The following is a 13,576-nucleotide window of genomic DNA, read 5'->3' as shown; positions in this document are numbered from 1 at the left end:
ATTAGACAACTAGTTATCTACAAAAATCTCCAGATGCAACTGAGTTAGGGAAACACCAAACACATTACCATTTAGGGGAACATTTACTAAGGCTCGATTTTTTGGTTCCAGTTTTTTTTTTTTTACGCCAAAAACCTATTTTGTTGTGGAAAAAGAAACATTATTTTCCCACAAATTATTATGCAACAAAAAAGCAACAAATCCAAAGAGAAAATACACCATCTAAAACATGTTGAGATCATGTAGAAGTCAATGGAAACAAATACACCAACCCAGAAATAGAATTACTCCATGAACCTTATTCTGATATATTTTCTGCATTACATAGTAAATGGAGTAATTTACCAAGAGATATTAAAAGGAATCCTCTATATCGGGACACTATTTTTGTATGGAAATATCTATTCTCCAGCCATGGCTTCAGTTACTCTTAAACTCCCTTCATGCCAGTTAAACTTCTATTGAAAACCTCTGACCCATTAAGGTCTTCTTCCTTTTTACTAACGTCTGAGAATATAAATATCACATTGATGAAAGACCTACTAGATCCAAAAAATTATTCTTTAATTCCCTGGCCATTGTTTAAAGAAAAATTTAAGTTACTTGAAATTGATAAATACTTTTACTTAGCCTGCCAATGTGGTTTATCAGTGACTCACAATAAAGACAATTTTGTCGTCGCTAAACATAGACTGGCAGAGGCAATATTAGAATTTAAAGACAAACCACAAATCAACATACTTTCTGGTACATTCTGGGATGTTTTTACCCAAGATAATCATCCTTTAGAGAATGTGTCTGCAAAGTGGTCTGTTTGGTTAAGTCTATACATGAATTCAACAATCTGATTTTTGTTGAAAGCTGGAGGATTCAGCAATTCAAACTTGTCCATCTAGGATATGGCAAACTTTTTGTTTGTAATAAGTGCTTTAAAACAAACTCTTTTTGCCCCAAATGTAATGAAACTGGTGTTAATTTATTCCACTACCTATGGTCTTGTCCGAAGATTGGTAACTTCTGGAACATGGTGGAAAGATTCACAGGTTGAATTTAAATATAAAGTTATCGCCTAGTTTCGCTCTATTACACATTAAAAAAGAGGAGGTGTTATCAAGCATTTTACCAGTCTCCTTAGCACAAAAACTTGATAAATTATTATTTTTGTTTATGGCTGCTTCTAAAAAAGCATTATTTTATTATTGGGTAAAAGAGGAAACCCCTCCTATAACAGAAATTATTTCTTATCTTAATCAGCTTAGCTGGCAAGAGGCCATCAAAGCAAAAACAAGTGAACCTAAATCCAGGATCCCTTTTAAAAATACATGGTCATTTTTGTTTAATGCTATAGATACAAGAAATAAGGATCATGATTTTGCTCTCTAGGAAACTTTTCTTTTTATAGTTTATCCACTGGGCATAGTTAGTTAATTTGTTTTGTTTTGTTTTTCTCTATTTAAATTACTTATTTTGTTTCTCTGTAAGCATTCTATTTTCTTCATTTCTTATCTTTTTGAAGGACAAACTGTCAATGGCAGATGTTCCTTTGACAACTGGATATTTCTTTGCTTCGTGGTTTTAGAGCTTTTCAGGGTTTTTTGATGCTGGCTTTTGTATGACAAACTGAAACCGAAGTTGCTGTTTTCATGCAAGGAATCAAAAAAGTCATGTTCTTTTATGTTTTAGAAATTGTTTACTTTTATTATCTTTGTAATCTATCCTTCCGCCATATCTCTATGCAAGTACAAATATTGTGTTCCAGGCCAATATTTCTCAATTTTATCATTAACTTTCTGTGGGATGCTTTAGCAAAGTCCAAGTAGAGGACATCCACTGCCATCCCAGAGTCAATGTTCCTGCTCACCTCCTCATAAAAGGTAATTAAATTAGTCTGGCAAGATCTGTTATGCATAAAATCATGCTGGCACCAACTAATATTGTGATTTGCAATGTATTCAAGTATCCTATCCCATATTACCCCTTCCAAAAGTTTTGTCAGACTAGCAGGCCTAAAGTTTTTGTCAGTCTTTCTGAACCAAGCCAGACTTCAATTAATACTGAAAATTAAGTGAAGACATTTGGCAATCAGAACTAAGCTTGTTTAGTACCTCAGAATGAATACCATCAGTTCCTGGACCTTTGTTTACCTTTAAATATTATGACATGCATGCCTGCCTACCATTGCTAATACCCCCAAAATTGCGTGTACAGGCAGTCAACGCAATTTTGGGGGTATTAGCAATGGTAGGCAGGCATACAGAGGATCTGGAGCATAAGAGACAGGGACACCACGTCTTCAGGCAAAACACAGGTTTATTTAGTGGCAGGAGGCACCCCCAGCACATCTGGGAGTTCTTAACACAGGCAGGCAACCTTCCTGCCCTGTGCCCTGCTCTGAGAGTGAACCCCTCTGAGTCCCCAACCTTAAACGCCAATCACCTCTTTCTCTCTATGTAATCCCACAGGCCTTTTATTTGCTGCTCATCTGCAGCCTAATCAGGCAGCTACTTACAGCTGGCCAAATCAACACACTAAATTGGAGTATGGGATGGAGGACCTATCCTATTAACCCTCCAATTACTCCAGGACTCCCTTATATGGCATTTTCCCTGGTGCTATACGTATCACACCTTTAACAATGGAGGAAAATACACCTACCAGTGTTCTTACTGCTTGTATCTCTCACAATATTCAAGTCTCTTTTAAACTTCCTCCTAAGTAACCCATGCATCAGTTGCTGTATTACTAGAACTGGGTATATTAAAAAGGAAGCCTCGTTAGGTAGTTCCTCAGTTGTGTAAACAGAGAAATATAACAGTTTAGAATTTCTGCTTTTTCACTGTTTTCAACCAAGTAACTGATCCCCCTGTGATAGTAAGGGTCCTTCCCCTTCTTGCTTAATTTTTTTACTATTTACATATTTAAAAAAATAATTTTGGATTACTTTTACTCCTTACTGCAGTATCATTTCTATTTTTTAGGTTGTTGCTTTATTGGCTTCCTTGTACCTGATGAAAGTTTTAGTTAACTTGGATGCTTTAAAACCATGTTTTTTCTTACTAACCTCGACACTAACACTTTTATCAAACCAGAAAAAAAAATGTTTTGCTTTGTGATGTCTTTTCTTGCTTACAAGGGGAATATACGGACAAATATACTTGTTAAGGAACATTGTTTTGTAAAAAGTGGGAAAGTTTGTACATCTAAAAATGTAATGTTCTAGTTACTTCATAGTAGATTCTTGAACTGCCTGAAATAAAAGGTTGTCATTTAACCGATTTACAAACCTACTAGCTTTTTCTGATTTGACCATCCCATTATCCCAGTCAATGTTCTGATAATTGATTGATAAGTTCCCCATAATAACAACTTGACCTAGTTGTGAAGCCTCCTCTATTTGTAATAGTAGCTGGGCTTCATTATCCTCATGGGGTGGTTTGTTGCATACATCAATAATAATTTTATTTGTAACCTTTAGCCTTGCTAAAATCTCTACCCAAAGGGATTCCAGAGAGACCTGGGAACAACCTTATCAACCAAACAATGGTCACAATGCAGTTTAACAGCCAACCAGGGAAGCAAATGCGTTACATACCATGTTCCAGAAGGATCCATTTGTTTTGCTCCTGGGGAAGAAACCCAAAAAGTTCACTAACCCAACTCACAGGCTATACCAGCACATTCTAATAGCAGTACAACTTATAATTGCGGCCAATTGGAAAAAAACAACCTTTTTTTAGCAAAGCTGAAGGCGAAAATAATTAGCATAGCAACTAATGAGAAACTGACTTACACAATACAAAATCAATATGGAAGCATATGCCAACATTTGGCTGCCCTGGTTGGCATACGAGAATGACTCTTTACTATTCTCCTCCCTACATCCGTTAGATACTCTCTAATATGGACCGCACAGAAAGCCAAAGTATGTTTCGCTGTCTATCCTAATACTCACTTATAGTATAACAAAACCCAGCCGCGGCTTTAATGGTCATGTAATATATTTCTTGAATTTACTGCAATACTCTTTTCCCCTTTTTTCTCCTTCTTTTCTTTTCTTCTCTTTTTCTTTTTCCCTTCTCCTTTTGTTTTTTTACTCTTGTAATTGTGAGGACAGGTGTAAATATAGGTGTTTAAGCTTCAGGCCTACAAGTAAATTTAAGGCCTAAAACTAGCACAAATTACAGAAAAAGTTTATACATGTAAAATAAGTTGTTTTGTACACTTTATGTAAGTTGTTTACAGATAACTGCTACATGCTGAATCATATATCGTCATCCCATGCTATCGATGGGCCCCAGATGTCACATGTTGTCATGGAAAGTCCAGAAACTTCTAGTATCACGCGTGATCAAACGTGAGGAGAAGGTTCCCGAATGATGGACAGATAACAGGGGAATATTGGACTCTGATTGGACAATATTTGGGGGCAGTGGGGGCCTTTGGAAATCCCCCACTGAAGGGTATAAAAAGGCATGATAGAGTGTTAACAACTTGGAGGTTTTATGCACAATATTCCATTGTACATTGTCTCCCCATCGTAAAAGATTAAATCTCTTCTGTCAAAACCTGTCACTTTTTCTTACGCAATATTGCCAAAATCCGTCCCTTTCTCTCTACTGCAACAGCTAGGCTGCTCATGCATGCCCTCATCCTATCCCGACTGGACTACTGCAACCTGCTATTAACCGGCCTCCCTAACTCCCATCTTTCCCCCCTACAGTCTATATTAAATACTGCTACCAGAATTCTCCTCCTCTCATCCAGGAGAGTTCAGGCCCCTCCCCTGCTAAAGGCCTTATCGTGGCTTCCTATCAAACAAAGAATATCCTACAAACTTCTTCTCTTAACTTTCAAAGCCCTCCATTCCTCTGCTCCTCACTACATCTCTTCCCTTGTGTCTCTGTACGTCCCTGGCCGACTCCTTCGTTCCTCGCAGAGCAACCGTTTGGCTGCGCCCCCCACTACTACTGCGGTTTCCCGCCTTAAACCCTTCTCCCTTGCTGCCCCTTACATCTGGAATGCCCTCCCTGATTTCCTCCGGAAAGAATCCTCCCCCAGTCTTTTTAAAACCAAACTAAAAGACTACCTTTTGGAGCACTCGCCCAGCACCTGATCTGGGAATCAGCACTTATATTGTACTGTCACCCACTGTGACCTACAGCACTTATATTTGCCTAATTGTGTCTGTAAGTTACCCTCCCATATAGATTGTAAGCTCTACGGGGCAGGGACCTCCATCCTCTTGTTGCCTTTGACTCTTAACTTATTGCAACTGTTACTGTATCTTGTATTTATTTGTATTTATTGTTATACTTTGTATTTATCTATTATCTTATTAACCCCCTGTTTGTATTAATGTATTCTACTGTACAGCGCTGCGTACATAAGTAGCGCTTTATAAATAAAAATATACATACATACATACATACATACATATCTGAGGAACGAAGTCTAGGTGGTGTTCTTGCATTGTTACCTAATTTGTGGCCTTACAAATGCAAAAATGAGGACAAAAGGCCCTTTCTTTTTTTCATTGTCTTATATTTTCTGAAAAATCAATAAAACATTTCAGTTTAAAAAAAAAATCTCTACCCAAAGGGATTCCACACCCTCCATTTTCATTTTTTATATACTTTTTAATAGTGCTATGGCTCATTTTAAGGAAGCAATGATTCGCAAGCCATTTAGAACTCTTTGCAATTGGTGCATACTCCTTAGTGCGATGGGGCATTTACTTAACATCTAGATGGCAGTTAAATTTACTGTAAATGTATACATTTTTATTAGTTTGTGTGATCTTGCTTTCTGAGCATTTTCCAAGCATTTTACATATCTGTTTGAGACAGTGTGCAGTCCAGTCCTGAGCAATGGAACTCCTTCTTTACTATTGAGTGTTAGAGCTGTAACACAACCTCACTAACAACTTTAAAGGGCTTAAGCCTCCAAATGACTATAATTAGAGGCTTAATACTTCCATTTCATCCCATTATAAGAAATCATTACAGTGTATTCAAATATAACGCAAACAGAAAAAGACAGAGGCAAACGGTATATCAATCCCTACATATATGTAAAAAAAATTGCATTGACTATATATTTAACAGATTTTTAAAATATCCATTATAGTTTAATATTATGTTGTTTTCTATGATAGTTCCCTTTCAACAATCAAACATTAAAAAAAACACCAGCCCACTTTGTAATAACCCATTTATCAGCATTCCAGTTTGTTTTTTTCACAATTCGAATTTTCTTGCTCTAAAAAAAACTCAAATTTGAATTTTGTTTAAAGAACACGAATGCCTATTTTTCCCTATTAATAAATACGTGAGCATTCAATATGCAAGTTTATTTAATTTGGAAATCCAAACCTAAATTCACAAACTTGAAAACTGATGAATAAGCCCATAAATGTAAAGTTTAATTGAACTTTAAAATAGTTTGTCATTCTAGGAAGATGGTAATAAAAGTAAATAGCTAAAACATATCAACAGAACCTAGATACACTTGTTAATAAATAACATTGCTCATGGGTCCATAAAATCTTTAAATATATTTTGAATATCCATTATCAGCCCTAAATACTTTGCTAATTGTTTCACAGATATGGAATGCACATGAACGGTTTCTATAAATAGTAATTGTGCTTCTTCTGCATTTCATTCAGCTATAATTACAGTTACACGAGCAAGGCTGCAAATTCAATTGACTTCAATTACAGTAGATTTCTGTAGATCCAAACTGAGCAACAGAATCTCTATCAGTGTGTTAATTGACCAGTTATGATGTGGATAGAGGGTTAACTCGGTAGGTGCTGGGAATAATTTTATGCATTTCCAAGGGGAAATGAGCTACAAACATATCTCTTTTGACAGTACAGTGCTTCCTAGCAAGCAATAAATTCTTGTAACATTTAAATGGGATTAGCCAATAATTTCATGATTTAAACAGTATATAATAAAATAGATAAAGCTATATTTTACAGTTCCTGTCACTGACAGTAGTGAAGAGTATTGGTGGTATTGCATCAGTATTATATATAACCATGAAAATTACTCCCCCCTCATTCACTCAGCTAACATTACTAGTGCATTGAAATTCTTGACAATACTACACAAAACATTAACGTGAAATACAGGGCAATAGAAACCATTATCTTAACACTGGTAAATACAAGTGATAACAAATCACCATAAACATTGTTGTATAGAATAAAACACATGTCCCAGGCAGGCCTGGACTGGCAGTATGTGGAGTCTGGTAAATGCCAGAGGGGCTGCTGTAAGATGCCATAGACATTCATTATTTTGAATCCCAGTTCAGACCTGGTTCCAGGCCCATGACTCTAGCTTAGAAGATGCATCACCCAATTTGGGATCTCCTCTATCGGATTGCTCAGTACTAAGGCCACCAGCAATTAGACAAAGCAGCTTTACAAATTTTCACTTTCTATTGGGGTTAAACCACCACACTCGATATACACCAAAATCTAGCTACCCCTGGCAGACAAGAGACAAGAACCCCACTGTGCCCCCAGCTGTGACAAGTAGAACTCCCCAGCTTCTAAACCATAAATAAATAACTACCCATGTAAGGTTCAACTAGCAGAGCAGCAAACTAAAACAACAAGAATCCACTCCCCCTTTCTTAGGGATCAAGAACCTATAGGCTAATGCAATAAAACTGACCAACTGAAGAGACCATGCAAGAGTTTGGAAACTCGTGCATGGTTTTAGTATCTGAATGCTCAAGCCAGAAGGTTCAAGCTTTCTTTAATCTGCCCCTATGTGTAACCAAAAAGGGTGGGCAAGAGTGTGTAAAGTTGTGTTTGTCACTCCTTGAAGCAGAGAGAACTATACTGGCAGATACAATAAAAGGTTTAATGCCTTTTAACAAGTAAGAAGAAGATCAAAGTCCATTGGTGGATTAATGCATGTATCTTTTTTCATTCACAAGTTTTATGGTAACATTTTTATACTGGAAACTGATTTTGTCCTTCACTTGCATAATTTATTATTATCAAATGTATGCACCTGACAATATAACTGGTAAAATATAAATGTCCAAAAATTCCACCAGTCTTCCAACAGTGTCTTTCGGAAGTATAGTTATAATGTTACAGTCATTTGTGTCACAGCTGTACAAATATTAATATATATTTTAGTGATATCTCATCTGGAGTACAAGTATATATCCAACAAAAATGACGAGGAAAGGTTAACCAGCTTCCCTACACTACAACTCTCAGCATTCATCAGCAGCCTAATGATTTTAAAGCTATGATTTTTAAATCCAAGAAAAGCGTTTCTTCTCATCCCATTCATACTACCGAATATAGTATTGTTCTGACATGACATGTTAGTTTAATGAGCTTAAATAGAGGTATTAAAATTATTTCTCACTGTGTTTGTTCTGTTATGTCCTTTGTATGTGTAGAATGTGTTTTAGAAAAGATTTAAAGAGATTATGTGCTCTGTGAAGAACAAAAGAGATTAAGAGATTACTTTATTTAGCTTTACAAAATGTTAACCAATATTTCTAAAACTGAAATTCTAATTTAAGAATAATTGTGGATAGAAAATATGTAATAATTAATATTGGTTAAATAGATACCTGTCAACCAGATTCAGCAAATTTACAAATTACTTTTTTTTTTACATTTTTGTACATAAGTGCACTTGTTTCCATCGGTGATTTTATAATTTTTTAGTATAAACATAGGACTGATTTTTTGCAGGATACTGTTATTTTCACTTATATAATTATAAATGTATACTTATATATTTAACTAAAATGTATACCAACCATACACCTCTGAAATATGCTGTACTCTTTTATATGTCATTATCCTGTTCTTACCATAAAGAGTGACACATAACTCTTACTCCATTCCAAGAGGACAACGAAGGTCAAATTGCAGTCGGCATTCATGCTTTTTTTTATTAGTTAATTTGCGGCAGAAAAAAAACATGAAAATTATACAAACACAAATTTTGATAAATAGACTTCCCCATTTCCATGCTACTCTGTTAAAGGTGTCCTTCATCCACTGTTTGAGGCAAGCATATACATAAACTTGTGGTGCGCACATGGATTATCTTCTGAAAAATAATTTTGCAGTTATTATGACCCTCGCACATAAGTTTCTTGAAAGTGCGTACAACAGAAATTTTTTGTGCACAAAGCCAATAACAAATCGGAGGGAACAATGCTTCTATCAAAAAAAACTTTTTTGAAGTGAAAGAAGATGTAATTCTAAGAACCTTGCTAACCAATAAACATCAGGCAAAACCTAAAAATATATAATATACTGTTTATAAGTGATATGTTCTTTTTAATGGTTTTCAAGTTATTTGTAAATGCAATTGATATTGTATTACTACACATCCCACACAGAGTGCATTTGAAACCTGGATCTCTAAACATTTAAAAGGGTTGGGGGAAAAAATGGTATGAAGCCTGGGGAATTATTTGAATTCTGAATAGGTTTTAGGACGAATGTAAAGGACCTGACCTTACTCTATAGAAATGAATAGGACAACATTACAGTCATCTCTACCAGAAGATTGCTTCACCTTTACAGATGGGATTGGGCTGCATTCTATTAAAACTGCCTTGTTAGGTATGTGGAAATAGGCAAGTAACAGAGGTGCTTCCAAACACTGCAGCCATTCAGTTTCATTCGGTTTTAAACAGTTCTTTTTTAATCTCTATTTATGCATCTTCAGCTACTGCTACTGTTTGACTTGCACACCTTAATGTTGACATAGATTCCATATGCTACAAAAATAGGTTAAATTCAGTGAGCTCAGTAAATCTGTCAAATTGTTTGAGATTGTAATCCTTTCAATCTCTCATACAAATCACCACTGTAAGTATGATTTATTAATCTAAAGTAATGGGTCTCAGTTGGCTGTGTTAACCATTTATGGAAAATTAAGTTACCACAGAACAGGCTATGTTTACAAGTGACAGCTTGTAAAAAAATAATAGACAGACAGTCGTGGTTTTCATAGTTTTATTTATTTTTTTTTGTTTTTGCTTTTTCAATTCTGATTTTTTGATAAATGGCTGACATTTGTGGAAATGAGTTTAATTGTGGTTTTCAAAATCTGAATGTTAATAAATCCCCCCCCCCCTAAGTATCATATAACATTGTTTCATTTAAGGTGCACAGTATATCTGTACATTTTAATATAGAGCTTTATATACTGTAGTTTGCAGATTTATAACGGTACTGGGGAAGTATTATAGTATCTGACTGTAAATCCAATGCAAGTACCTAAGGAGTTCTGTTATGGGATGAGCCATTTACAGCCCTGTTTTGCCAAATAATGCAGTAACAGTCTGAAAGCAGATTGGAAGCTAAAGTTTATCATATTAGTGAAATATATGCACTGTATGGGTTTCCCTCCGGAGGGACATATTGCAATTCTTATTGGCCATCCCCTTTGTCAAACTAATGAAGATAAGCAAATGTGTTATATACCGCCACCCTAGACCTGACAGTAGCTCCAGGGTTCCCACAGTCAATACACACGCACTGCAGTTGCTCTTAGTGAACTGGATGCAAATGCCAGTTTGAAAGCCTGCAGAGCGCAGGCAATTTAACCTTTATTTTGGATATGCAAGATGCAACTTGCAAAACTTGTGACCCGATTTATGCATTGGGTACAACTGCAGTAGATGCAACTCTGCATTTGGCTATGATTGTCACACTAAATGCATTATACTTGACAGGACTGAAGCATCAAAAGGCAACATGTGCAATTTAGTTTTAATAAAGTTACCGTTCTGGTGCTTTTAAATGAACCTCTTGTTGGTATATAAATATAACTGTATTATATAAATATTACATCACTTGCTATACAGGGCTGTAAAAGCATATGCAGAATGCACATAGGGCAACAATCATAGTTACAGAAGAAGACACAGCATTGAACAAGAGCTTAATTAAGCAACTAATTCGCTGAACTTAGACTCAATATTTTCACTGTGCTATAAGGAAGTAAAGCATTATTAATGGTTTAGTTTTGATTCTGTAAGTTCCAATAAAACTTAAAAAATATAGACAGACAGACAGAAAAAAGATAGGTAGATAGATAGATAGATAGATAGAGATAGATACAGTGGATTTTTGTTGAAAAGAAAACTAGGCATCATAGAATGTAGCCAAGTCATTTTGCTCAGTAAAGATTTACAAAGATGTGCTAAGACTGAGACACTGGTCCCATATCTAGACAGCAATACATTTAGCAGAAGTCAATAAATGCAGTAGTGTGAGAATGAGAAGCATGCAAGGGAAATATAGATTTTAGTATCATCAGCTGTAGCATAGATTCTATTAGCTTCTCTACTCAGGAGCTGTTGAAAGGAACACAAGGCACAGATTAGATTCCACATTAATCACATCAAAACAGAGTGAAACTAAAGATAAGTCAATGTCAGCATATGGAGTCCTAGTAGAACATTGTATTTCACTTCTCAGTCAGCACTCCAGGCTTAAGAAATACTGCAGATCCTTAGGACTTTGGGATCGCCAATACGATATTATCATGACTAATACAATTTTTTCGTAAGCATTTTCGTGGTTACACTTTCCTCGGGACTATCTTTTTGCCAGGTTTGATCTGTCGAGTGCCATTGAGTCCTATGGAAGGCTTCCAAAGCCAGACATGAAAGGCATCAAAGCCACAAAGGTTTTCGTGACATAACAAACTTTCCAGCATGAAAATTTCGGAACGCAATTGTGATATTTTCGTATGAACAATAAAAGCATTGTTGAGGCATTTTAGAACTTCAGATATTACCATGTTTACTCTGAATTTTTACCATATCGTGTTTTAAGCCAAGAAAAAAAATTGGATTTCAGTAAATGCGCCCCTAAGTGTTTGTTACAGTATCCCTGAAAATCTATATTTGTTTGTGCTCCAGGATAAGGGCAAACTTGTAAATCCTGATTACCAAGCATTAAAAAAATTACTGACCACCTATTTATGAAAATTATAAAAATGGTAAGCTTTTCAATCCTCCTTACCTTTTTTTTTTTTTTATTTACAGTTGTCATTTGCAGCAACAACTCCAGTTTTAGCAGATAAGAAAAAATATCCATACTTTTTCCGTACAGTTCCATCAGATAATGCAGTCAATCCAGCAATCGTTAAATTTCTTAAACATTTCAAGTGGAAAAGAGTTGGAACATTAACCCAAGACATACAACGATTTTCAGAGGTAAGCTTGATTTTACTAAGGTGATATAACATTTTTCAATAGGGAAAGGGTGGTGCAGAGTAATTAACTGTAATAAAGTTTATATTTCCTGTTTGGTATTGCTAGATGCAAAATTCATATTGTGATAATGATTTTCTGACTAATATTACTGAACTTTCTTTGGGGGAATCTGTACTTCGTTTATGACATAATTTTTCTCATATTGGCTACTAAATAAAGCAGACAAGTGCAAATAATATAATGGAATTATATATCAATAAATATTATAATGCAATTTTATATAACTGTTTGATGCCAGACAATATAACCTTCATGGCAGGCAGTGCTTTCTCCATTCAGATTAATATTATGTGGCTTCAGAAAAGGATGGAAATGTTGACTTCTGTAATTCTTCTATAGTCACACAGTGACTTTCAAAACATGCTGTGTAATGTAAGCAGTAGAGGCAACCCTTTCAAAAGTCATTGACAGTTTATGGGGGTTGGCTCTAAAAAGAGCTGCATTCCTGTACTGTAGGGGAGCTAGTTGTGCTAGTATGTACATTGTAAGGGGCCTAAAATTAAACATGTTGTCATGTTAGCAGCGCTTAAAGTGGGTCAGGATAGGCTGAGATGCAATTGAAATTGATACCGGTATTATTAAAAATAAATACCAGAGCTATTAATTGCTAATAACTGAGCCTCTTTAGTACACAGTGGAAAACATAAATGGGAAGGTGTGCTATCTTTACTTAAAATTAAAAAGATGCCATAGATGCTATACCAACAACATGTGTATTGCACTTTCCATCTAACTGTAGTTTTGGTTCTTAGAACTACATGAACTAGCCTTTTAAGCATTGTGTTCATTAATGAACAGCAATAGAATTTTATTTATTTTGATATATATACAAGGTTTCAAAAAAAGGGATGCAAAGCAATAAAATAAATATGTGAAGAGAAAGGTCTTATGGCATTAGTATGAAGTATTGATTGCAGTCATGACTTGCATATTAGCTGCAAGAAGCAAAGTGACTTTTTAGCCAATTTAATTATATAATTGATCTGCTCATACATAGGCGATGGAAACAAATGCTAGATAGTCAAGGGACCCAAACCCCAGAGGTGATTATTTTTACCATTACTTAGTCCTTGGAAATATTCATGGACACACATTTGTGTTCACTACATGCAAGCATAGTTTTCTTTGTTAACATTTTTTTTTACCAATAGATGGGTTTTTCAGAAAAGGAATTTTGACCTGATCACCCCATTTATTTACTGTCAGGAGAACAAATGCAAAATAAATATATATATTTATTTATATTTACATAACATGGTAAAGGAGCTTGGCTTTGGTATCTGCC

General features: G+C 35.3%; 1 protein-coding gene across 1 annotated transcript in view; it reads left to right on the top strand.

The window, feature by feature from the left end:
• Window positions 1-13,576, top strand: part of gabbr2 (gamma-aminobutyric acid (GABA) B receptor, 2) — a 349,687-nt gene that overhangs the window by 131,772 nt on the left and 204,339 nt on the right. The window contains exon 3 of the mRNA NM_001016007.3: window positions 12,061-12,231. Within this exon, the coding sequence (NP_001016007.2) occupies window positions 12,061-12,231 (171 nt within the window). The remainder of the gene's footprint in view (window positions 1-12,060; window positions 12,232-13,576) is intronic.

This window comes from Xenopus tropicalis, chromosome 6 (genome assembly GCF_000004195.4).
Source record: "Xenopus tropicalis strain Nigerian chromosome 6, UCB_Xtro_10.0, whole genome shotgun sequence".
In the NCBI taxonomy this organism is placed as follows: Eukaryota; Metazoa; Chordata; class Amphibia; order Anura; family Pipidae; genus Xenopus; species Xenopus tropicalis.
Note: the sequence above shows the minus strand (reverse complement) of the source record. Positions and strands in the feature narration are given on the sequence as shown.